Source organism: Neoarius graeffei, chromosome 13 (genome assembly GCF_027579695.1).
Source record: "Neoarius graeffei isolate fNeoGra1 chromosome 13, fNeoGra1.pri, whole genome shotgun sequence".
Classification (NCBI taxonomy): domain Eukaryota; kingdom Metazoa; phylum Chordata; class Actinopteri; order Siluriformes; family Ariidae; genus Neoarius; species Neoarius graeffei.
Window position 1 is genome coordinate 59,353,348 of NC_083581.1, and position 27,802 is coordinate 59,381,149.

Here is a 27,802-nt window from a genome sequence, read left to right on the forward strand (position 1 = left end):
AAGAGGATCACCGTTTACTGTAGTTGGAGTACGTTTAAAAAAATTTTTTTTCCATCTAGTGTTGTGGAACATCTGTTAGTGTTATCTGTGTAAGTACTGTACATGTCCTGTACTCTTAAAACAGCAGACCAGTTAAAGTATTTTAGCATGTAAATAGAGTTCATGTAATGAAATTTTCCATAAACTCGGAGGAACTAAGGAGCTAAATGGTAGTCAAGCCTAATTAATGTGTGATATATATTTATTAAAAAAAACAACAACCCTACATGCAGCCTTCAATGTTGTAATACAGTTTGTTCCTGTCAAGTTATTTAATTTTATTTATCAGTGGTGTATTTACGCAATGGTTTTTTTTGTTTTGCTCCACTATTGATCATATTCTCACATTTGTCTTTTGCACATTGCATGGCATAAGTATAGAGTGTAACAGCCCCATGCTGAGAGCTCAGATGGATACCTCATGCCAGGCCTTGTGTCGCTCACTGGTGAGCCAAAATGAAAACATCGACATCTCACAGTCGGTGCTCTACACCTCTCTCATGGGCTTGTTGCTGGTGGCTGACAAAGAGGTGAGATGTTTAGTGTTTTAATTTGCGCTGGACTTCTCCAGGACCATCGTTTAGTGATTTTCCTTTCTCTAATGCACCTTACACCAGTGCTGTGGCATTCTCAGATGTGATTGGTCAGATTATTTTTCTCGAACAGCAGCTCTACAACTTGAATAGTTATAATTCAAGTAGGTTATAACTCGAATCAAAAATTCATTTAATGCATCTGTTTTAGTGTGTGGTTTTTGCCGTAACAGATCTCTTCTCATCATCTCTAGCCGCTTTATCCTGTTCTACAGGGTCGCAGGCAAGCTGGAGCCTATCCCAGCTGACTACGGGCGAAAGGCGGGGTACACCCTGGACAAGTCGCCAGGTCATCACAGGGCTGACACATAGACACAGACAACCATTCACACTCACATTCACACCTACGGTCAATTTAGAGCCACCAATTAGCCTAACCTGCATGTCTTTGGACTGTGGGGGAAACCGGAGCACCCGGAGGAAACCCACGCAGACACGGGGAGAACATGCAAACTCCACACAGAAAGGCCCTCGCCGGCCCTTGGGCTCAAACCCAGGACCTTCTTGCTGTGAGGCAACAGTACTAACCACCAGGGCCGTTACCAGGATTTTTCAAATACTGAGGTCAAACATTGCGATACATCTTATTTGCCAAAAAAAAAAAATGTCCTAATATGGTGACTTTTCATACATTTTGGAAACGAGTCAAAATCACAAGCCCAACAAAATGAACATGTAGGTGAACATGTTTATTTTAACAATTTCAAAACTGCACGATCACAAAAGTATTTTGTGTGTGTGCGTGAGTGAGTGAGTGAGTGTGGGTGAGTGAGAGTTTGAGTAAGTGATGGAGTGTGAGTGAGTGAGTTAGTGTGAGTGAGAGTGTGAGTGAGTGAGTTAGTGTGAGAATGAGTGAGTGAGAGAGAGAGTGAGTGAGTTAGTGTGAGTGAGTGAGAGAGAGTTTGAGTGATGGAGTGTGAGTGAGTGAGAGAGAGAGTGAGTGAGTGAGTTAGTGTGAGTGAGTGAGAGTGAGAGAGAGTTTGAGTGATGGAGTGTGAGTGAGTGAGAGTGTGAGTGAGTGAGTTAGTGTGAGTGAGTGAGAGAGAGTTTGAGTGATGGAGTGTGAGTGAGTGAGAGTGAGTGAGAGAGAGTTTGAGTGATGGAGTGTGAGTGAGTGAGAGAGAGAGTGAGTGAGTGAGTTAGTGTGAGTGAGTGAGAGTGAGAGAGAGTTTGAGTGATGGAGTGTGAGTGAGTGAGAGTGTGAGTGAGTGAGTTAGTGTGAGTGAGTGAGAGAGAGTTTGAGTGATGGAGTGTGAGTGAGTGAGAGTGAGTGAGAGAGAGTTTGAGTGATGGAGTGTGAGTGAGTGAGAGAGAGTGTGTGAGTGAGTGAGTTAGTGTGAGTGAGTGAGAGTGAGAGAGAGTTTGAGTGATGGAGTGTGAGTGAGAGAGAGTGTGAGTGAGTGAGTTAGTGTGAGTGAGTGAGAGTGAGAGAGAGTTTGAGTGATGGAGTGTGAGTGAGTGAGAGAGAGTGTGAGTGAGTGAGTGAGAGTGAGTGAGAGAGAGTTTGAGTGATGGAGTGTGAGTGAGTGAGAGTTTGAGTGATGGAGTGTCGAGGACATGACCTCGGTGTCCTCAATGGTAGTTACGGCCCTGCTAACCACTACACCAATGTGCCGCCCAAATTTCTAAACATTTATATTTATTTTTGGTTTTTAATAGAAAAAAAAATATCCCAGATTTTCAATGTAGTCTCAGACTTTTGGATAACAGGAACAAAGTTGTTTTGTGGATGTTCCACAACATTATGTGTAACTATAAAGAGATAACTGTATGGTGTCATTCATGCAGTTCAGTTCTGTTATCCCTTGACTGCTGAGGTCATCGGGGTGCCATGCTAGACTGGATGGTCAACACCTTCCACTGGTCACGGTCCTCTCTGAGGCGAAGGAGAGTATCGAGGCTGCTGGCAGTCCAAATCTTGATGATGTCCAACCAAGCCTTTCTTGGTCTGCCTTGTTGGTGCTTGCCTTCTACTGTGCCTTGGAGAATTGTTTTGGCTAGGGAGTTGTGGCGGCTCACGTATCCATACTGCTGAGTTTTCTGCGCCTAATGACTGCTAAGAGCGGTTCCTGTCTACCCGCAAGGATATTAACTTGTTGCCTGACCTACTTGTTAGTCTTGTGCTCTGGACATTTTAACACATTAAATAAGTAAGGAATAAAACATGACCAGGTATTCTGTTACTCCTCAGAAGTTGATTAGTTTCCAATAACTGCATGTCCTGAAACGATTAATTGGTTGGGCATCAAGAATTGGACCGACAGCAGCCTTGATACTCTCCTTCGCCTCGCAGAGGACCGTGACCAGTGGAAGGTGTTGACCACCCAGTCTAGCATGGCACTCTGACGACCTCAGCAGTCAAGGGATAACTGAACTGAATGAATGACACCATATATTTATCTCTTTATATTTACACATAATGTTGTGGAACACCCATTAAACAACTTTGTTCCTGTTATCCAAAAGTCTGAGACCACACTGAAAATCAGGGATTTTTTTTTTTAATTTAAAACCAGAAATAAATATAAAGGTTTAGAAATTTTTGAAAAAAAAGACATGCAACACAAGTCATTCATTATTAAATAAAAAACTGGAATCTTCTTCTTTTGGCTGCTCCCGATTAGGGGTCTCCACAGCGGATCTTTTGTCTCCATTGGTCCCTGTCTTCCGCATCCTTCTCTACCACACCTGCCACTTTCATGTCCTCTCTCACCACATCCATGTATCTCCTCTTTGGCCTTCCTCATTTTTGTTTGTTTGGCAGCTCCATCCTCAACATTGTCCTTCCCACATGCTCTGCATCTCTTCTCAGGATGTGCCCAGACCATCTCAGTCTCATCTCTCTTAGCTCAATTCCCAAGCTCTCCACATGTGCTGTCCCCCTGATGTGCTCGTTCCTTATCCTGTCTAACCTCCCATCGCAAACCTTAACATCCTCAACTCTGGCACCTCCAACTTTGCCTCCTGTCTCTTCGTTAAGGGTACGGTCTCCAATCCGTACATGACAGCTGGTCTCAATATCTTATACATCTTACCTTTCACTTTTGCTGGGACTTTCATTACGTCTACTCCTTGCATCTTCACTACACTCTCATCCCCATTCTCATTGATGCACATGTATTCTGTTTTGCTACTGCTCACCTTCATTCCTCTTCGTTCCAATGCATATCTCCATCTCTCCAAACCCAACTCAACCTCCTTTCTACTTTCATCACATATCACAATATCATCCGGGGGTTTAAATAAAAAATTGGAATATTTGGGGAAATTGTGGTATAAATGAAATTAAACATTTCAGGACATGCAGTTATTGGAAACTAATCAACTTCTGGGGAGTAACAGAATACCTGGTCATGTTTTATTCCTTACTTATTTAACTCTGGTTTATTTGGTGTGTTAAAATGTATCCCTGCTCTATAATATAGGTCTAAGTAGAGCGTTTCTTAGCTGTAAATGTCTGATTCTCATTGCTGCATGCTCAGACTAAACTCATTATTATTGCATTATGACAAAAATCCATGTGCACGTGTCTCTGTACAAACACACAAACATGCTGCATATTCCTAACTGCCAGAACTAGACACTGTAGATGCCTTTGTAGTTAACCTCTATAACCTCCATGAGTGTGTATTCCCTGTGCGTGATAATAGGATTAGAGTTGTATAAATGGAAACAGTACACCCCCTGGAGAGGTTTAGCCTGGCAGGATATTTTGAGAGGGTTTATTATGAGGTATAATGAAATGACTACCATTGTGATTTGTTAGTTTATAGCTACAAAAATGATTATTTGAGATGTTTTAATTTGCAATCCCACAGAGAGAGCTAACACTGGGCAGTGGACAAGTTGGACTGCATAACGCCGGGAACACAGTATGTTACAGTCCTCAAAATGTTTGTTAGTGCTTTCAAATTGCAGGATTTTTCCTTATTATGGTACTGAAGTTTTCAGTCTTGCTCTTTTTCTCTCGCAGTGTTTCCTGAACGCCATTGTGCAGTGCCTCTCTCACACTCAGGGTCTTAGAGACTACTGTCTGACTAAAACCTACCTGCAGGCCATGTGCTCCAGTCAAGAGCCTGAGCTGATGAATGGTGGGAGTATTGTTCCTTATGCTAATTCTTTGTGTAAATTTGATTTTCAGTGCCTCCACACAAGTATGGGACAGTTTGGAAAAAATCACTGTGTGATAACCACAAAAGCAAATATTACAGCTTTTCAGAAATGTTACGTTGCGAAAACAGTACAAGTATTAAATTGTTTGGTTTGTCAAGAAAATTAGTAGTCGTCTTCAGGAAAAAGTTTTGCAATACAGGGTGTTTCAAAAAATTTGATATTATTTGAGATGTAAATATCCCAGAAACTATATAGTCTAGGCAAATGAAACTGATCAGGCTTAATGTTGAGCAATATACGGTTTATTCCTCAGAATTTGAACGAGAAATTCAAATGTATGTGGATTCCATGAACGATTATACAAATTTTCAGTATGCTCGCCACCTGAGACATAGACACACGTCAAGTCAGTAGTCCAGCTCCTGCCAAACACGCTGCAGCATGTCTTTTGTAACAGTCTTTTCTGGTAACAGTGCATTTTTAGAGAATTCTCTCATAAATGCACACTGCACAGTCTTGTTCGACTGTCTTCGAGCATACTCTAACACACAAAATGCCTTTTCTTTTCCAGTGAATGGCATTTCTATACCTAAAAAGAGTTTAAAAAAACAACAAAAAACCATTAAACATAAAATTTTGACCCGTTTCCGCACACGCTGTTAAAATTTGAGGTCAATTGAACAAGAATTGGCAAAGTTATTAGATTGTGAAATATCAAATTTTTTTAAACACCCTGTATTTAAAGAGATATGCTCTTGGAAATCAAGTTTTTTTTTTTTTTTTTTGGTTATATAATTAAAACTGGAATACTGTGGTACAGTACCAGTCAAATGTTTGGATACGCCTACTCGTTCATAATTTTTTCTGCTTTTTAACTGTTTTCTACGTTGTAGAACAATACTGAAGACATCAACGCTATGCAATAACATAACATATATGGAATTATGTGGTGAAAAAAACAAAAAGTTTCATATTTTAGATTCTTCAGAGTAGCCAGTGTTTACCTCGATGACGCTTTGCACACTATTGGCATTACCTTCACCAGCTTCATGAGGTAGTCACCTGGAATGCTTTTCAATTAACAGGTATGTCTTGTCAAAAGTTAATTAGTGCAATTTCTTGCCTTCTTAATGCGTTTGAGTTCATTATACAGTAAACAGCCCTATTCCACAACTGCAGTAATCCATATTATGTCAAGAACCGCTCAACTGAGTAAAGAGAAATGACATCCATCTTGACTTTAAGACACGAAGTGTCTTTTAATTAATAAAAATAAAGAAAAACCATTGAATTAGAAGGTGTGTCCAAACTTTTGACTGGTACTGTAGTAGTATAACGTTAACAGCTTAAGTATTTCAGATATGTAATTCAGTTCAATCAAGCATGTAGCATTTGGTATAAAGCTGTCTCGTATCTCTTTTTCTGTAAACGCCGTTTCCATTATGTCTTGATCTATCAATTCTGTTCCAGAATTCACCAAAGTTTTGGAAGGGCTGTGGTGCACAGATGAAGGGAAAAGGACAGTAAATCCTGAACAATTCTACCATGTCTTTAAAGAGGCTATGCCTTACTTCAGTGGATACAGGTAGGAACAACAGGAATTTATTCGAATACTTGGTGCTCTCAAATGATTGCATTCATAATAAAGAGTACAAATGTTACAATAGCATTACTGCAATATCTGTAATGTGATTGTAAGAAAGGAATAAAGCATGGCATGTGTTTTACGTACTTTTTATTTATTTATAGCAATGTTTGATGCTGGAATGACAGCAAAACAAGTTACTTCCTGTTATCGCTTACATTTGAAAAGCTTGTAACAGTCAATCCTTCACCAGCCTCTCTTTTATAACACTCTTAAAGTTAGTTAACATCCTGTAGGTTTTACTTCTCACTGACAATGGAGAGTCTTTCCAAAAATTCAACATGTCTCCTCAACCCCCCCCAACCTTCTCTATATTAACAATTACACATTTTTAAACCCGTTTATATGAAGCTTCTGCCAGACAAAACATTGTGTAAATGGTTACTAGAGACACGATAGCCTATTCGATCGAGCGCATTAATAAAAGTTTGGGCTTGAGGCAAAAGGGTTGTGGGTAAATATGGCCAAGACCAAACTAATAATATCGGGCCCCAACCTAGGCTATTTGAAGGACTCTGGCAAGCACCTTTGTGGTGTTTGTAGGAAAGGAGTTGGTGTGAACTCCATTTTCTGCCACTGCTGTAAACACTGGGTTCACAAGAGGTGCACCGGTACCAGCGGCAGACTGACTCTTGACCCTGACTTCAAATGCAGCCGTTGCCTTGGCACAGCCCGTCCCATCAATGGTGGACCCATCGACCATGTGATGGTTGATGAGCACAAGCTAGAGGTGGTAAACTCCTTCTGTTGCCTGGGAGACTCAATCTCGCTGGAGGTGGCTGTGAGGCTGCTACTATCACTCGAGTGAGAACTGCCTGGGGTAAATTCCGTGAACTCCTACCCATCCTGAGAAGCAAAAGCCTTTCCACGAGAACCCGGAGCAGTATTTATAACATCTGTGAGAGAGGCGGAATGCTATATGCCAGTGAGTGCTGGGCCCTGAAGAAGGCTGACTTTTGTAGATTGCAAAGGAATGAGCAATCAATGGTCAGATGGATTTGCGGAGTGAGAGGAGACAATGACATCCCAACCTCTTCCCTGTTTGAATGGCTTGAAATTGCAGACCTGAAGACAGCCATTTCAGGCAGATGTCCAAGATGGTTTGGACACGTGCAACACAGCAATTTGTGGATTGCCAAGGTGACCAGACTTAGTGTGGAGGGACAGGTGCCTAGGGGCAGGCCATGGAAAACCTGGACGGAGGTCATCTGGAGTGACCTTTGTGAATACAAGCTGGAGGCCTCTGACATATTGGATAGACGGGGATGGAAAAGAAAAACCAAAATTGCCATGCAATGTCAAACCTACCTCCCAGTGGAGAAACTGATGTAAAACTGGGTGGTAGTAGTAGTATTGTGTGAGTGTATGGTACAAATCAATCCCATCCATCCATCTATCCATCCATCCCCTTGCAGACAGGACTACTGTCCAAGCCATGCTGTTATAGAAAATGAATCAACACCTTTTGCCCATCAGAATCAAGCATCCCACAGTGCTAGAAAGTTCAATACATTTCAGTGTATTGTATATAATGCAGTTCTCCATTTTGCAGAATGTACAGTAGGTAATGAGAATGCTCTCTCACACCCTCACTCTGACAGTCAGCAGGATGCTCAGGAGTTCTTGCGATTCCTTTTGGACCGATTACATACAGAAATCAACCGCCGACCCTCACGTCACCCTGCCACCTTGACCACCTCGACCACTCCTGAGCCCAGGTACACAAAGAAAAGGTCTGATGTAAAAGAAACATCAGCTATTCAACCTTATAGTCATTCAAATCCTACACAAACTATTCCAACTAGTATTTCGGAAGAAGCAGCTGTTATGTGGAAGAGACATGTGGACAAGGATGACAGTATAATTGTAGGTAAGCATGACTGGCAGGAGAACACATTTTACTTAAAAAAAGAAAAGAAATATTATTTAAATGTACAGCTTGCAATATGTGAAAGTGTTTCTAGGCCTGTAATAATCATATAACATTAAAGATACCTTTCGAAGAATTGTGATTTGTTTACATGTTCCTATCCCTGAAATGAGCTCTGCTCCACAGACAGGGTGGGCTTGGCAATATCAGCACATTCTGTTTACCAATGCATGTATTGCTACGATATAAACCAAGTTATTCAGGTACCAGATTTCAAATGAACTTTCATTCAAACTTATCATTAGACTTTAAAGCAGTTTGGTCTGTTGAGGCAGTGCTACCCTTCTGCTTATAGGGAATTGAAACCATTCAGACTATTTGACTTTGGGGTGGTGCAGTGGTTAGCACTGTCGCCTCACAGCAAGAAGGTTCTGGGTTCGAACCTCCCGACAGGGACCTTTCTGTGTGGAGTTTGCATGTTCTCCCCATGTCTGCATGGGTTTCCTCCAGGTGCTCCAGTTTCCTCCAGAGTTCAAAGACCTGCAGGTTAGGTGAAATACCCAGCCACTGGGGTTGCACAAGCCAGCGCTGGTCCCAAGCCTGGGTAGATTGGGGAAGATTACATCAGGAAGGGTATCTGGTATAAAACCTATGCAGAACAGATCCGCTGTAGTGATGCCTAACAGGAACAGACTATTTGACTTTGTTTGAAAGGCCAAATGAAAAGCTTTTGTATGAAGTACACCAATTTGAATTAAGATTTATGAATGTAATTAAAGAGCATTCTACCGAATACAGTCAATTTAAAGCGAGACTGCCTTTCGATTTCATAAAATTGGTGAAATTTAGTTCCCTCTGAAATTTGGTCATTGTGATGTATGTTTATTTCTGTAATATCTCACAAAATATCAGGCCATTCTGTGGTTGGGAAGTTATTTAATTTGAGTAGATTCCCTAGCAAATAATGTGCATGAAATCGCCCGCTTCATGCAGTCAAGCAGACAGAGGAAGTCCGTGTGCGCATGCGCAGGCTTACCTTTGACCGTGTATTGACCGTTACATCATTCTGTCGCTAAATGAACAGCTGATCACACCGAGGTGCTCGCTGACCGCCAATATTTATTAGTTTGGTCCTGCATTTCCTTTCCTTCACACACATAACGTCTGTTCTTGCTTTCCATTACTGTAGTCCTTGGGTGGCCAACCAGCGGCTCGCGAGCCGCATGCGGCTCTTTGCCCGGTGTCTTACGTTCATATCGAAGTTTGTGTTTGTTTTTTTTTATGTGCGTGTGCACTTTGCTTGAGTTCAGTATGGTATTTTCGTCAAATGCATCTTCGCTTTGCTTGGGTATATTACGGTATTTTCAGGTCATGTCAAATGCGCATGTGCGTGAGATAATCGCTAAGATTTTGGGCAAGGTGCATCTTGTGTCAAGTAGCCTCTCAAAATGGCAATGAAAAAATGCACAGCAAAGCGAAAATATGAAGACGAACATAGGACATTTTTAACAGAGTGGGAGAGTTTATACTTTTTTGTTGAACATAATGGCAAGCCATTCTGCCTTATATATCAGTCGTCATTAGCTCATTTCAAAGCAACATGCATAGTAAAGTGCACACAATATTGATTGCTGTAAATGACTGGCCTGTGGTATTAGTACTGACTGAAGGAGTAAGTTTCTCTCATGTTGGCGTGTGACATTTACTATTAATCTGGCTGAGCAGAGGTGCGTGAGCGTGTGTGTCTGTGAGGGAGGGGCGATGTTCATGTGCGGTCATGTGTATGGTGTGGCTTTTTTTTTGGTAATGACCATAAGTCCCACTAAGCAGCATGCATAGTAAGTGCACACAATGTTCATTGTTAAAAATGACTGGCCTCAGCCTGTGGTCTTAGTACTGTAGGAGTAAATATGTTGGTGTGTGACATTTACTATTAATCTGGCTGAGCAGAGGTGTGTGTGTGTGTGTGTGTGTGTGTGTGTGTGTGTGTGTGTGTGTGTGTGTGTGAGAGAGAGAGAGAGAGAGAGAGAGGAAGGGATGGGTGATGTTCGTGTGCCCATGTGTATGATGTGGCTCTTTGCGGTAACACAGTAAAAAATGTGGCTCTTGGTCTCCAACTGGTTGGCCACCCCTGCTGTAGTCGGTCTTCCACGTTTCATTCGCACACTCATGTCCTCCATTTTTCTCTCCTGTTTCAAATTTGTATCCCACAATGCCTTGCGTGAACGGGGAAAGCCCACCACATGATGCATGACGTAGTATCTTGAATTGGGTCATGTTGAAGCAGGCAAAAATAGCAGAGAATTTAGGGCCATGTGGCCCTGAATTCATGAATTGTTCTATTTAAAAACAAACCTAATAAAATTGGAAGTCTGTGATTCAAATTCCGTAGCTTTCAGTTCACTAAACAAAAATAATTGGGTGTCAGGGAAAATTATTTTTATGACCCACACTTGAAAAACCTGAAAGGCAGTCTAGCTTTAAATGAACAATTTGGAATTTTTAGATACTTCTGTTATAGTGCATGAGAAGAATAAAATGAAGAAAATAGCATGGCAATTCTGCAACAAATCATGTCTTTTCTAAGGTATTTTCAGAATTATATGATTACTATCAGTCTAGAAACACTTTTTACAAAGTTACAGATTGCACCTTTAATTATACTCCTCATGAGCCTTGTACTGTTTCTTCTCTGTTTTCTCACTTGTCACAGATTTGTTCTCAGGACAGCTGCGCAGCTCGTTACACTGCTCTGTCTGCTCACATTACTCCAACACCTTCGATTTGTTTTGTGATCTGTCCCTGCCTATCCCAAAGGTATCTCACACGCCCTCTTTTAGGCCTTGTCTGGGACATGTGTAGACCTGACTTTCACTTTTCTTTCCACCCTGTGCTGTTTCAGACATGCGACTCCAGAGCAGGTGTGACCCTCCGAGAATGTTTGGATCTGTTCTCACATGAGGAAAAACTCAGCAAAGAAAATTCACCTGTAGGTAGACGGCATGAGTTTCAAATATGTCTTCATGGACAATGCTCAATGTTTGCTTACTAAATGGAATTTGTTTTGTGTGCTTTAGATCTGTGAGAAGTGCAATCGTCACACAGAGAGCACAAAAAGTCTAACCATCCAGAGATTCCCTAAAATCCTGGTGATACGTATCCTTTACACTTTGTTTACTGGGTATAAGAATAGCAATGTCTATAGCAAGGCTAAAGATTCTCCATAAAATTTCACTTAACTGCCTGTCTTAGACTTGAAGCGCTTTACAGCATCAAGGTATTCAATCCGGAAAAGCACAGTACCGGTGTCATTCCCTCTTACTGATCTTGATTTGGGACCATTTGGACCAACGGACTGTGGTGAGTATGCATATACACTCTGTGCACAATTATTAGGCAAGTGAGTACTCTGACCCTACCATTATTTCTATGCATACAGTATTTTCCAACCCCAAGCTGTATACACTTGAATGCTAATTGGATTTAAGCATTCTCAGGTAGTATTTATTTGTGTAATAAAAGAGGGTGTGGCCTAAAGTCATTAACACCCTATATTAAAGGAGAGCTGAAGGCAAGTTTTTTTATTATTAAAATTCTATTTATCTCATTTTATTAAATATAGGAATGCATTTTTGATCGCTATTTTGTCACTGCTATAGCAAGTTATGAGTGTTTGAAATATTCTATGTAATATATCAGTCCATATGTCAAAGCAATGGCCGTAAACGAGATGTGTTGAGACCTGTGCAAGACATCGTAGGACGGAAGTAAAACGTACAGCGGAAATCAGAGTGACCGACATCTGCCAACGTTGTCAAAAGACGCGCGCGCCCTCTTTCGAATGCTGATATAATCAAGCCGGAAGTTTTGTTTGTTTTGAGAGCAATCAGGAAAGTTTGAAAAAAGTAGGCAGTAATCGTCATTTAAACTCGTTTTTGTGCAATATTTCGTTTGGAAAACAGTTTTCAAAATGACGGCACTGACACCTGGCTGACACTTCACGTTTCAAAGTCTCGTGAAGATCACGCGGATAAGCGACGCCTGCCGTGGACCATCTCATCTCATCTTATTATCTGTAGCCGCTTTATCCTTCTACAGGGTCGTAGGCAAGCTGGAGCCTATCCCAGCTGACTACGGGTGAAAGGCGGGGTACACCCTGGACAAGTCGCCAGGTCATCACAGGGCTGACACATAGACACAGACAACCATTCACACTCACATTCACACCTACGGTCAATTTAGAGTCACCAGTTAACCTAACCTGCATGTCTTTGGACTGTGGGGGAAACCGGAGCACCCGGAGGAAACCCACGCGGACACGGGGAGAACATGCAAACTCCGCACAGAAAGGCCCTTGCCGGCCACGGGGCTCGAACCCGGACCTTCTTGCTGTGAGGCGACAGCGCTAACCACTACACCACCGTGCCGCCTGCCATGGACCAAACAAACTAAATTGAACATGGCTAAAAACCGAATAGGCTGATAAGTATAATATTATTTACTTGCAATTAGTTGCCAATATGAGTCACGATATAAGGTTACTAAAATTGAAAACCTAATTGAATAACACGTTAATTAAGAAATGAAGCAAGTTTAAAAATGACTTCAGTTCTCCTTTAAAGTGCATATTCTGGACCAATTTCGTTTTTTTTTTTATATGAAAGTATGTCCCTTTACACGCTCATCCAGAAGGGTAATTTTGCACAAGGCCATCTGTCTACAGCAGAAAAAAATAAAGTAACAAAATGCGTCTGGAAAAATCCCAAGGGAGTCTGGAGCCAGATTTGTGACGTTACCTGCGGAAGCGCAGCAGGCTGCGAGAGCTTGCACGGTTTCAGTGCACAGCCTGTGTAGACCAAGTTTAGCAGCTAGAGATTTTGCATTGAAATATGGAATTGTCACCTGAGCGCAATGTTACTTCACCTTTGGACGAAGAATATAATGAGATGTCAGTATTGGGGCTTCATCTGTTTGGATTTGATGATGATTCAAGTAGTGAAGACGACGGTGACAATACCAGGGATGTAAATAATACGGTCGTTTTCTCATAAACCAGCGCTGACGTAGGATTCAGAGGGAGGCGTCCCGCACGTGACGTCACGAAAATCAGTGTTTGCCGGGAAATCCAAATGCCAAGTTTTTTCAGAGGCGGACCAATTCACCTCAAATGGCTTGATTTCAACTGAATTTTTCTGGTATTGCGCAAGGTAAAAAAATTGCACAAAATGCAAAATGTGACAGATATTTGACCAAAGTTTAATATAAAATAGGAGAATTACACTGATCTTGCTCCTGAATTTCCCCGTGATATGCACTTTGAGGTGTGCATAATTAGGCATTTTCTTTATCTCAGGCAAAATGGGCCGAAAAAGAGATTTAACAGACCCTGAAAAGGCAAAAATTGTTAAATGCCTATCAGAGGCATGCAGCACTCTTGAAATAGCTAAGCTATTGAAATGTGACCACAGAACAAGCAAATATTTTGTTGCAAATAATTAACAGGGTCACAAAAAACGTGTGGAAAAGAAATCACACAAATTAACCCCAAAAGACGTGATAAGGATTAAACATGAAGCTACCAGGAACCCATTATCATCCAGTGCCACCATATTCCAGAACTGCAGCATACCTGGAGTGTCCAGAAGAACAAGGTGTTCGGTGCTCAGAGACATGGCCAAGGTAAGGAAGGCTGAAACACGACCACCACTAAACAAGACTCACAAGTTGAAACATCAAGATTGGGCCAAGAAATATCTGAAGACAGATTTTTCAAAGGTTTTATGGATGGATGAAATGAGAGTGACTCTTGGTGGACCAGATATATGGGCCGGTGGCTGGATAACTAATGCACACACGACACCACTTCGACTCAGACACCAGAAAGATGGAGGAGGGGTACTGGTATGGCCTGCTCTTATTAAGGATGAGCTAGTTGGACCATTTCGGGTTGAAGACGGACTTAAAATCAACTCCCAAACCTACTGCCAGTTTCTAGAAGATACGTTCTTCAAGCAGTGGTACAGGAAGAAGTCTGCATCATTCAAGAAGGCCATGATTTTTTTTATGCAGAACAATCCACCATCACATGCATCCAAGTACTCCACTGCTTGGCGAGCCAGCAAAGGCCTTAAAGATGACAGAGTAATGACATGGCCCTCTTCCTCACCTGACTTAAACCCTATTGAGAGCTTGTGGGCCCTTCTTAAACGTGAGATTTACAGTGAGAGAAGACAATACACCACTTGGAACAGCATTTGGGAGGCCATGGTTGCTGCTGCACAAAAAGTTGATCGTCAACAAATCAAAAAACTAACAGACTCCATGGATGGAAGGCTTATGGCAGTTATTGAAAAGAAGGATGGCTATATTGGTCACTGAATGTTTGTGAAATGGCAAAAGTGTTTATTTGTTAATTCTGAGTTGTTTGTTGCACTTATTCTAAAAATTAAACAAGCGAGATGGGAAAAATTTAGCTTTTCATTTAGTTGCATAATAATTCTGCACATTAAATGCTGCCTAATAATTGTGCAGCCTTGTGATAACCTGGCGACTTGTCCAGGGTGTACCCCGCCTCTCGCCCATAGTTAGCTGGGATAGGCTCCAGCTTGCTGGCGACCCTGTAGGACAGGATAAGCGGCTACAGATAATGGATGGATGGATGGATAATAATTGTGCACACTTATATATTCCCCCGAGAAAGCCTAAACTTCCTATTTCCTTTGTTAAACATTTGGATTTTAGGTTTATTAACAATTTGGATGGACTGAGAGCACTGTATTTGTTCAACAATAAAATTAATCCTCAGGAATACAACTTGCCTAATAATTGTGCACAAAGTGTATAGAGACAGTACCCCAAGCTCTGGACACCGTGCCTGATTATTGAACAAAAGACATTATAATATCATTTTTGACTGGCAAGATTTACTTAAACAAACATAACTTTACATCACTAAAACTGAGTTTGAGATTTACCTTAATGAGCCATTTACCATAATTACATTTATGTTTTGTTGAATGGCAATGTAACATTCATATTCATGTGTTTAGGCTCAGTGCTGTATGACTTATATGCTCTATGTGACCACACTGGCACTGTGAACATGGGTCACTACACAGCTCTCTGCAAGGAAGAGAGAGGCTGGTGTTGCTATAATGACTCGTGGTGAGTGGAAACATGGCATCTATGATTAATACAGGGTGTTTCAAGAAAATTTGAAATTATTTGAGATATAAATTTCCCAGAGACTACAACCCCGATTCCAAAAAAGTTGGGACAAAGTACAAATTGTAAATAAAAACGGAATGCAATAATTTACAAATCTCAAAAACTGATATTGTATTCACAATAGAACATAGACAACATATCAAATGTCGAAAGTGAGACATTTTGAAATTTCATGCCAAATATTGGCTCATTTGAAATTTCATGACAGCAACACATCTCAAAAAAGTTGGGACAGGGGCAATAAGAGGCTGGAAAAGTTAAAGGTACAAAAAAGGAACAGCTGGAGGACCAAATTGCAACTCATTAGGTCAATTGGCAATAGGTCATTAACATGACTGGGTATAAAAAGAGCATCTTGGAGTGGCAGCAGCTCTCAGAAGTAAAGATGGGGAGAGGATCACCAATCCCCCTAATTCTGCGCCGACAAATAGTGGAGCAATACCAGAAAGGAGTTCGACAGTGTAAAATTGCAAAGAGTTTGAACATATCATCTACAGTGCATAATATCATCAAAAGATTCAGAGAATCTGGAAGAATCTCTGTGCGTAAGGGTCAAGGCCGGAAAACCATACTGGGTGCCCGTGATCTTCGGGCCCGCAGATGGCACCGCATCACATACAGGCATGCTTCTGTATTGGAAATCACAAAATGGGCTCAGGAATATTTCCAGAGAACATTATCTGTGAACACAATTCACCGTGCCATCCGCCGTTGCCAGTTAAAACTCTATAGTTCAAAGAAGAAGCCGTATCTAAACATGATCCAGAAGCGCAGACGTCTTCTCTGGGCCAAGGCTCATTTAAAATGGACTGTGGCAAAGTGGAAAACTGTTCTGTGGTCAGACGAATCAAAATTTGAAGTTCTTTATGGAAATCAGGGACGCCGTGTCATTCGGACTAAAGAGGAGAAGGACGACCCAAGTTGTTATCAGCACTCAGTTCAGAAGCCTGCATCTCTGATGGTATGGGGTTGCATTAGTGTGTGTGGCATGGGCAGCTTACACATCTGGAAAGACACCATCAATGCTGAAAGGTATATCCAGGTTCTAGAGCAACATATGCTCCCATCCAGACGACGTCTCTTTCAGGGAAGACCTTGCATTTTCCAACATGACAATGCCAAACCACATACTGCATCAATTACAGCATCATGGCTGCGTAGAAGAAAGGTCCGGGTACTGAACTGGCCAGCCTGCAGTCCAGATCTTTCACCCATAGAAAACATTTGGCGCATCATAAAACGGAAGATACGACAAAAAAGACCTAAGACAGTTGAGCAACTAGAATCCTACATTAGACAAGAATGGGTTAACATTCCTATCCCTAAACTTGAGCAACTTGTCTCCTCAGTCCCCAGACGTTTACAGACTGTTGTAAAGAGAAAAGGGGATGTCTCACAGTGGTAAACATGGCCTTGTCCCAACTTTTTTGAGATGTGTTGTTGTCATGAAATTTAAAATCACCTAATTTTTCTCTTTAAATTATACATTTTCTCAGTTTAAACATTTGATATGTCATCTATGTTCTATTCTGAATAAAATATGGAATTTTGAAACTTCCACATCATTGGATTCCGTTTTTATTTACAATTTGTACTTTGTCCCAACTTTTTTGGAATCGGGGTTGTACATAATCTAGGGGCGGCACGGTGGTGTAGTGGTTAGCACTGTCGCCTCACAGCAAGAAGGTTCTGGGTTCGAGCCCAGCGGCTGGCGAGGGCCTTTCTGTGTGGAGTTTGCATGTTCTCCCCGTGTCTGTGTGGGTTTCCTCCAGGTGTTCTGGTTTCCCCCACAGTCCAAAGACATGCAGGTTAGGCTAACTGGTGGCTCTAAATTGACCGTAGGTGTGAATGCGAGTGTGAATGGTTGTTTGTCTCTCTGTGTCAGCCCTGCGATAACCTGGCGACTTGTCCAGGGTGTACCCCGCCTTTTGCCCATAGTCAGCTGGGATAGGTTCCAGCTTGCCTGCAACCCTGTAGAACAGGATAAGCGACTACAGATAATGGATGGATGGATACATAGTCTAGGCAAATGAAACCAAACAGGCTTAATGTTGAGCAATATAAGATTTATTCCTCAAAATTTGAATGAGAAATTCAAAGGTATGTGGATTCTATGAACGATTTCACAAATTTTCAATATGTGCGCCACCTGAGACACGGACACACAGACAGCCTTCCTCTTTGAACTTTTTGTGCCGTGTCCAAATCTGCATTGCAGTTGGTGCATTTTTAGAGAATTTTTTCATAAATACACGCTGCACAGTCTTGTTCGACTGTGTTCGAGCGTACTCTAACACACAAAATGCCTTTTCTTTTCCAGTGAATGGCATTTCTATACCTAAGAAGATAAAAACTAAAAACATTAAACATAAAATTTTGACCTGTTTCCACACATGCTGTTAAAACTTGAGGTCAATTGAACCAGAATTGGCAAAGTTATTAGATTGTGAAATGATATCAAATTTTTTGAAACACCCTGTATAGTACGTGTCTGATCAATAATGCTTGACACTTTGAAATGTGAAAAGGTAATTAATTCATTGCACATCTTAAAAAAGCTGACTAGTTAGGTGTTTGGTATAACCATATAGTGATAAAGAGAAACAAATATACTGTACATTAGGGTGGTCCCAAAATTTTTTTTTAGGATTTTGTTAAGACCATCTTACTTTTTTTTTTACATTGCCTAAAAGAAGTTATTGTGCGAAATTTGGTTAAGTTTGAACAATGTTTAGAGGTGCCACAAAGTTTTCACTCAAGACACAATATAAAATAATGTGGCTTATTAACTGTTTCATATTAATACAAACAATACAGTAATATAACTTCCTGTGTTCAAAGTAACAATAGCTATTACTTGTCTGTGATTTTCTAAACCCTTCGGTATTATGGTATCTTGTGGAGATAAAAGAACACACTAAGGACTTCCCTAGCAGAAGGAAGCTTTCTCCCAGGTGGGGTTTACATTAGACCGTATCAGCGGATCATCAGATTAACGTTTTTAAAACGATTAGTGTGCACACAGCAACACCAATACACGATTCGTGTGCACACAGCAACACCAATACACGGATACGCTCGGCTCCGCAGGCATCCTGCGCTCCAAATCACTCCGCCCTGAACAGCGAGTGCCCTCTGGAGGGTGCGCACTCCGGCCCTGCGCAGCTCACAGAACGCGCAAGTGGAGCGCACGAGCTGTGATTCGGGACTGAGCCGCTGTGTGTGTGATCTCAGTGCATATCACTTACCACTTGCAAGTGGAAGGATGGCAAGCCTAAAGACAATCATAACTACACAATGGGCAGTATTTGCATCAGTATTTGCAGTATTTTCATACTTTTATACTCTTTAATGAAAGGTGATACAAGGTGGAAGTCCGCGCCGTTTTTCAGCAGTCGCGCCACATGACCAACGCCAGCGAATCAGGAAGGTGGATGTCACAGTGACGTTGTCCAATGACGGTGCCAGCTAGAGCTCAGCACAGCGTATCCGCGTATTCGCAATGTTTACACAGCACCGGACCAGACACGATCTGGATTGAATACGTGGACCCTGGTGGGGTCCTTAACCCGTTTCCCGGCATTTCCAGGCGGTTTAATGTAAACGGACAGTGCATCCGCGAAGAAAACGAGACAGATACGGTTTAATGTAAACTTGGCCCCAGACAGTTCCTTGGAAGTGGGATCAATTAACCAAACGTAATTGTCCTTTCTGGTTTTGTGCTTTGCACCACCGGTACTACTTTGTATTACTGTTGCTAGCCATCTGAAAAACATAGAAAGAAAAACATTCACAACTTCATCAGCATATTACGATCAGTGCTCATTGTTTAAGAACCCCTTAGTGCATGAAAGTTAACCTTCTATCAGTCTATAAACTCTTCCTGCCTCTTCTTTTTCATAGAAGTGGTATATTCCCTCTAAAACTGTGACTTTTTGGGGGGTTTGAGATCTTCTCTGCAACAGTCTACGCACCAACTAATGTTAATGGCTTAACCCGATTTGCAACCTCGTGTGGCACCTGTAAATATTAACCAATTTTTCTGAAATTTTGCTTGTTGCCTTCTTTTAGCCTATGTAAAAAAAAAATGGTAGGGTGGTCGGAATGTTTTGGTAAAAAAAAAAAATTTCCCATACATTTCGGGACCACCCTACTGTATATTTGTATATTTATTTACACTTGGTTTGGAGTTATAGGTGAATAATGTAGACTTTGCTTTGGCATATCTTTGTATGTTTTATGGTAGCACTAGGATTTTATGATATTACTTTTTGTCTATAGTGTTAAAGCTAATATGTGAGGAATAATGCACATTATAGGAAACTAACTAATGATGACATGATATAATGCGGCCTGAATATTTTTTTCTTATAACAGCACATCCCTAAATGTTTTATTCCTCTCCCACCATAGTGACTAGCCAAATTTACAAATGACGCATCACACTTTTAACCATTTACAGTTACATTTACTGTTGTGGATCACCTGCGAAACGTATTTAGGTCCCTTACATTGTAGCGGCTATGAACAGTGCTTCCCTCACAGCCTCTCCTTTTTCTCTCTCTTGAAATTAATGATAACAAAACAAAACAAAACCTGCAGCTTGTACTTTTATTGAGAAACTAGAAAGTACAAAGTCCTCTGTTCTAAAGACTCTTCCATGGTGGAAAACTTATTGATAGTTGCACAGCACTAAGAGCCAAGAGGCCCTACATAAATGTTAAAAGTAGATGGCCTTTTGATTTCATAAAATTGGTGAAATTTAGTTCCCTCTGAAATTTGGTCATTGTGATATATATTTATTTCTGTAATATCTAAAAAAAACAAAAACTCCAGGCCATTCTCTGGTTGGGAAGTTATTTAATTTGAGGGGATTCCCTAGCAAATAATGTGCATGAATTCACCCGCTTCGTGCAGTCAAGCAGACAGAGGAAGTCCGTGTGCGCATGCGCAGGTTTACCTTGACTGTGCACTGACAGTTGAGCGGCATTTTGTCGCTAAATGAACAGCTGATCACACCGAGGTGGTCCTGCGTTTCCTTTCCTTCGCAACATGATGTCTTTTCTTCTCGTTTTCCGTTACTGTAGTCGGTCTTTCACATTTCATTCACACACTCACGTCCTCCATTTTTCTCTCCTGTTTCAAATTTGTATCTCATAATGCCTTGCGTGAACGGGGAAAGCCCACCACGTCATGCATGACGTAGTATGTTGAATTGGGTCATGGTGAAGCAGGAAAAAATGGTGGAGAATTTAGGGCCACATGGCCCTAAATTCATTAATTGTCTCGTCTCGTCTCGTCTTCTTCCGCTTTATCCGGGACCGGGTCGCGGAGGCAGCAGTCTAAGCAGGGAAGCCCAAACTTCCCTTTCCCCAGACAACTCGGCCAGCTCCTCGGGAAGAACACCGAGGCGTTCCCAGGCCAGCCGAGAGACATAGTCCCTCCAGCGTGTCCTGGGTCTTCCCCGGGGCCTCCTCCCGGGGGGACATGCCTGGAACACCTCCCCAGGGAGGCGTCCAGGAGGCATCCGAAAAAGATGCCCGAGCCACCTCAGCTGATTCCTCTCGATGTGGAGCAGCAGCGGCTCTACTCCGAGCTCCTCCCGAGTGACTGTGCTTCTCACCCTATCTCTAAGGGAGCGCCCAGCCACCCTGCGAAGGAAACTCATTTCGGCCGCTTGTATCCGCGATCTTGTCCTTTCGGTCATTACCCAAAGCTCATGACCATAGGTGAGAGTCGGAACGTAGATCGACCGGTAAATTGAGAGCTTCGCCTTTTGGCTCAGCTCCTTCTTCACCACAACGGACCGGTAAAGCGACCGCATCACTGCGGAGGCTGCACCGATCCGCCTGTCGATCTCACGCTCCATCCTTCCCTCACTCGTGAACAATATCCCGAGATACTTAAACTCCTCCACTTGAGGCAGAACTTCTCCACCAACCTGGAGAGGGCAAGCCACCCTTTTCCGGTCGAGAACCATGGCCTCGGACTTGGAGGTGCTGATTCTCATCCCAGCCACTTCACACTCGACTGCAAACCGCCCCAGTGCATGCTGAAGGTCCTGGTTTGAAGAAGCCAACAGGACAACATCATCCGCAAAAAGCAGAGATGAAATCCTGTGGTTCCCAAACAGGATTCCTTCTGGCCCCTGGCTGCGCCTAGAAATTCTGTCCATAAAAATTATGAACAGAACCGGTGACAAAGGGCAGCCCTGCCGGAGTCCAACATGCACTGGGAACAGGTCTGACTTACTGCCGGCAATGCGAACCAGACTCCTGCTCCGTTCGTACAGGGACCGGACAGCCCTTAGCAAAGAGCCCCGAACCCCATACTCCCGAAGCACCCCCCACAGAATACTACGAGGGACACGGTCGAATGCCTTCTCCAGATCCACAAAGCACATGTGGACTGGTTGGGCAAACTCCCATGAACCCTCGAGCACCCTATGAAGGGTATAGAGCTGGTCCAGTGTTCCGCGACCAGGACGAAAACCGCATTGTTCCTCCTGGATCCGAGGTTCGACTATTGGTCGAATTCTCCTCTCCAGTACCCTGGAGTAAACCTTCCCTGGGAGGCTGAGAAGTGTGATTCCCCTATAATTGGGGCACACTCTCCGGTCCCCTTTCTTAAAAAGAGGGACCACCACCCCAGTCTGCCACTCCAGAGGCACTGTCCCTGACCGCCACGCGATGTTGCAGAGGCGTGTCAACCAAGACAGCCCCACAACATCCAGAGACTTGAGATACTCAGGGCGGATCTCATCCACCCCCGGTGCCTTGCCACCGAGGAGCTTGCAAACCACCTCAGTGACTTCGGCTTGGGTAATGGACGAGTCCACCTCTGAGTCATCAGCCTCAGTCTCCTCAGTGGAAGACATGACGGTGGGATTGAGGAGATCCTCAAAGTATTCCTTCCACCGCCCGACAATGTCCCCAGTCGAGGTCAACAGCTCCCCACCCGCACTGTAAACAGTGTTGGCAGAGTACTGCTTCCCCCTCCTGAGGCGCCGGACGGTTTGCCAGAATTTCTTCGAGGCTGACCGATAGTCCTTCTCCATGGCCTCCCCGAACTCCTCCCAGTTCCGAGTTTTTGCCTCCGCAACTGCCCGAGCTGCAGCACGCCTGGCCTGCCGATACCCGTCAGCTGCCTCGGGAGTCCTGGAGGTTAACATGGCCCGATAGGACTCCTTCTTCAGCTTGACGGCATCCCTTACTTCTGGTGTCCACCACCGGGTTCGGGGATTGCCGCCACGACAGGCACCGGAGACCTTGCGGCCACAGCTCTGAACAGCTGCGTCCACAATGGAGGTAGAGAACATGGTCCACTCAGACTCAATGTCCCCCGCCTCCCTCGGAAGCTGGGAAAAGCTCTCCCGGAGGTGGAAGTTAAAGACCTCCCCGACAGAGTGCTCGGCCAGACGTTCCCAGCAGACCCTCACCATACGTTTGGGCCTGCCAGGTCTGTCCAGCTTCCTCCTCCGCCAGCGGATCCAACTCACCACCAGGTGGTGATCAGTTGACAGCTCAGCCCCTCTCTTCACCCGAGTGTCCAAGACATAGGGCCGGAGATCAGATGAAACGACTACAAAGTCTATCATTGACCTCCGACCTAAGGTGTCCTGGTGCCACGTGCACTTATGGACACCCCTATGCTCGAACATGGTGTTCGTTATGGACAAACCGTGACTAGCACAGAAGTCCAATAACAAAACACCACTCGGGTTCAGATCGGGGAGGCCGTTCCTCCCAACCACGCCCCTCCAGGTGTCACTGTCATCTCCCACGTGAGCATTGAAGTCCCCCAGTAACACAATGGAGTCCCCAATCTGAGCACTCCTCAGTACCTCTCCCAGGGACTCCAAGAAGGCCGGATACTCTATACTGCTATTTGGGCCATAGGCACAAACAACAGCAAGAGCCCTCTCCCCAATCCGAAGGCGCAGCGAGGCGACCCTCTCGTTCACTGGGGTAAACTCCATCACATGGCGGCTGAGCTGGGGAGCTATAAGCAAGCCCACACCAGCCCGCCGCCGCTCACCACGGGCGACTCCAGAGAAGTGGAGAGTCCAGCCCCTCTCGAGGAGCTGGGTTCCAGAGCCCAAGCTGTGCGTGGAGGTGAGCCCGACTATCTCTAGCCGGTACCTCTCAACCTCCCGCACAAGCTCAGGCTCTTTCCCCCCCAGTGAAGTGACATTCCATGTCCCAACAGCCAGCCGCTGTGTCCGGGGATCAGGTCGTCGAGGCCCCTGCCTTCGACTGCCACCCAATCCACATTGCACCAGTCCCCTACTGCTACCTCTGTGGGTGGTGAACCCACAGGAGGTCGGGCCCACGTCACCTCTTCGGGCTGAGCCCGGCCGGGCCCCATGGGCAAAGGCCCGGCCACCAAGCGCTCGCATACGAGCCCCAACCCCGGGCCTGGCTCCAGGGTGGGGCCCCGGCTGCGTCATCCCGGGCGACGTCACGGTCCTCGGATTTTTCTCCATAGGGGTTTTGGTGAACTGCTCTTAGTCTGGCCTGTCACCTAGGACCTGTCTGCCTTGGGAAACCCTGACAGGGGCATAATGCCCCCGACAACATAGCTCCTAGGATCATTCAAGCACACAAACCCCTCCACCACAATAAGGTGGCAGTTCAAGGAGGGGAATTAATTGTTCTATTAAAAAATCCTAAGGCGGCATGGTGGTGTAGTGGTTAGCACTGTTGCCTCACAGCAACAAGAAGGTCCTGGGTTCGAGCCCAGCAGTCTTTCTGTGAGGGCCTTTCTGTGTGGAGTTTGCATGTTCTCCCCGTGTCTGTGTGGGTTTCCTCCAGGTGCTCCGGTTTCCCCCACAGTCCAAAGACATGCAGGTTAGGCTAATTGGTGGCTCTAAATTGACCGTAGGTGTGAATGTGAGTGTGAATGGTTATTTGTCTCTGGGTCAGCCCTGTGATAACCTGGCGACTTGTCCAGGGTGTACCCCGCCTCTCGCCTGTAGTCAGCTGCGATATGCTCCAGCTTGCCTGCGACCCTGTAGAACAGGATAAGCGGCTACAGATAATGGATGGATGGATGGATGGATGGAAAAGACCCTAATAAAATTGGAAGTCTGTGACTCAAATTCAGTAGCTTTCGGTCCACTAAACAAAAATAATAGGGTGTCAGGGAAAATTCTTTTTATGACCTACAGTGGTGCTTGAAAGTTTGTGAACCCTTTAGAATTTTCTATATTTCTGCTTAAATATGACCTAAAACATCATCAGATTTTCACGCAAGTCCTAAAAGTAGATTAAGAGAACCCAGTGAAACAAATGAGACAAAAATATTATACTTGGTCATTTATTTATTGAGGAAAATGATCCAATATTACATATCTGTGAGTGACAAAAGTATGTGAACCTCTAGGATTAGCAGTTAATTTGATGGTGAAATTAGAGTCAGGTGTTTTCAATCAATGGGATGACAATCAGGTGTGAGTGGGCACCCTGTTTTATTTAAAGAACAGTCAAACAAAGTTCAAAGATCAAAGTCTGATCTTCATAACACATGTTTGTGGAAGTGTATCATGGCACGAACAAAAGAGATTTCTGAGGACCTCAGAAAAAGCATTGTTGATGCTCATTGGGCTGGAAAAGGTTACAAAACCATCTCTAAAGAGTTTGGACTCCACCAATCCACAGTCAGACAGATTGTGTACAAATGGAGGAAATTCAAGACCATTGCTACCCTCCCCAGGAGTGGTCAACCAACAAAGATCACTCTGAGAGCAAGGTGTGTAATAGTCGGCGAGGTCACAAAGGACCCCAGGGTAACTTCTAAGCAACTGAAGGCCTCTCTCGCATTGGCTAATGTTAATGTTCATGAGTCCACCATCAGGAGAACACTGAACAACAATGATGTGCATGGCAAGGTTGCAAGCCACTGCTCTCCAAAAATAACATTGCTGCTCATCTGCAGTTTGCTAAAGATCACGTGGACAAGCCAGAAGGCTATTGGAAAAATGTTTAGTGGACGGATGAGACCAAAATAGAAAATTTTGGTTTAAATGAGAAGCATTATGTTTAGAGAAAGGAAAACACTGCATTCCAGCATAAGAACCTTATCCCATCTGTGAAACATGGTGGTGGTAGTATCATAGTTTGGGCCTGTTTTGCTGCATCTGGGCCAGGACGACTTGCCATCATTGATGGAACAATGAATTCTGAATTATACCAGCGAATTCTAAAGGAAAATGTGAACTGAATCTCAAGAGAAGGTGGGTCATGTAGCAAGATAACGACCCTTAGCACACAAGTAATTCTACCAAAGAATGGTTAAAGAAGAATAAAGTTAATGTTTTGGAATGGCCAAGTCAAAGTCCTGACCTTAATCCAATCGAAATGTTGTGGAAGGACCTGAAGTGAGCAGTTCATGTGAGGAAACCCACCAACATCCCAGAGTTGAAGCTGTTCTGTATGGAGGAATGGGCTAAAATTCCTCCAAGCCGGTGTGCAGGACTGATCAACAGTTACCGCAAACGTTTAGTTGCAGTTATTGCTGCACAAGGGGCTCACACCAGATACTGAAAGCAAAGGTTCACATACTTTTGCCACTCACAGATATGTAATATTGGATCATTTTCCTCAATAATTAAATGACCAAGTATAATATTTTTGTCTCATTTGTTTAACTGGGTTCTCTTTATCTACTTTTAGGACTTGTGTGAAAATCTGATGATGTTTTAGGTCATATTTATGCAGAAATATAGAAAATTCTAAAGGGTTCACAAACTTTCAAGCACCACTGTATACTTGATAATCTGAAAGGCAGTATAGCTTTAAGTAAATTACTCCTTATTTAAAAAAAAAACCCTTATCGTATCAGTGACTACACTTTTTTAAAAACACATTATTTTTTTTTATTATTGTTAAACTTAGTTTATTGTGGGCTGTTCACAATACTGTGAATTAACTGTTGCTGTGTAAATAACCTATTAGAATGAGCATATTAATACAAATCTGTAAATTGAATGACAGACAGCACTTATGTCAGAACTGCTGTTCTAAAAAAAAATTAATCAACCAGTCAGATTTGACTGAATTCAATAGCTCTTTGGGATGAGTCTTGTTAAACTATTCTATGCTCTCTATATTCTCACAGTGTTACCCAAATATCTGAGGACCAACTTCAGTCCAGCCAGGCGTATCTTCTCTTCTACAAAATTAAAAACAGCACGGCCTCCAGGAAATGAATCTGTTTGAACAGACTCTAGTGGGCAATTCCACTCCAAAAGGAAAAGTTTATGTGGCATTTCACAGACCATTCAGCAGAAACCTGATCGAGGAAGCATGGATTCGGTGAAGCTTACACATTGCCGTCTGATCGAGCTGTCAGCAAAACTGTTGGTTTTATTCAAAATACTTAGACTATGTTTTGATTATGTATAAGCAGGTTTGTTTAAACATTTTCTACTAGGCCACAGAATTTTTAATGAAAAATAAAAACCCTGCTTCATCACAGAAAATGTATACAGGCAATGAATCCATAAAACTGTATCTCTCTATTTGGCTTTGGTTATACTGTATCTTAATCAATAAGACTGTAGACACTTTTAATACATTACAAATCTCCTGCTGTATAGGTTGAAAGATGTGGTTATTTAACACATTAACGTAAACCTGTGTTTACACACTGTAGAAAGTATGCAGGTGAGTAATAATTTAAGAAACGTGCAGCCTAGTCAGCAAGTTGGAGTCTAAAGCTTTCTGCACGGACAGGACTATTGTGTTCTTCCAAAATTAGTTTTTCCTCAGAAATACACCTTGAAATAAGAATCATTATTTAAATGCCCATTCCAATTAACACCAAGTCTGAGTCTGTACATGAAACTTATGCCATGAAGACAGGCGATATTAATTTTTTTTTTTAATTGAGAAAAATAAACTTGAACCATGAACTTTGTTGGGACCTTGAAGCTATAATGTAGCAATGCTCTTTGCTATAGACCTGACCGGATATAGTCTGGTTCACTAGGTGTATGTATGTATGTGTTTGTTGAAAAATATTTCGCTCGTTTGTTTCACTCACTCATGAAATATGTTCACCACTCGAAGACAAACTTCATATCTTTGTGCCACTGTGTTCTCTCTCTCTCTCTCTCTCTCTCTCTCTCTCTCTCTCTCTCTCACACACACACACACACACACACACACTTCAAAAAATTAGAATATCAAAGTTTTTTCTTCATAATTTATTTCAAAAAGGTAAACCTTCATCTATTCTATATTCATTACATGTAAAGTGAAATATTTCAAGCCTTTTTTTGTTTCAGTTGTGATTATGGCTTATAGTTAATGA

General features: G+C 43.0%; 1 protein-coding gene across 1 annotated transcript; it reads left to right on the plus strand.

Annotated features, from left to right (window-relative positions):
- The first annotated feature begins 434 nt into the window (after positions 1-434).
- On the plus strand, positions 435-27,426 carry usp21 (ubiquitin specific peptidase 21). The gene is made up of 12 exons (XM_060938206.1): positions 435-569; positions 4,451-4,504; positions 4,606-4,723; positions 6,216-6,330; positions 7,992-8,123; positions 8,196-8,260; positions 10,974-11,077; positions 11,163-11,249; positions 11,338-11,416; positions 11,513-11,620; positions 15,310-15,424; positions 26,606-27,426. Exons 1-12 carry the CDS (start codon positions 435-437, stop codon positions 26,694-26,696), a joined length of 1,203 nt encoding a protein of 400 aa, XP_060794189.1. The 3' UTR covers positions 26,697-27,426.
- The last annotated feature ends 376 nt before the right edge of the window (positions 27,427-27,802 follow it).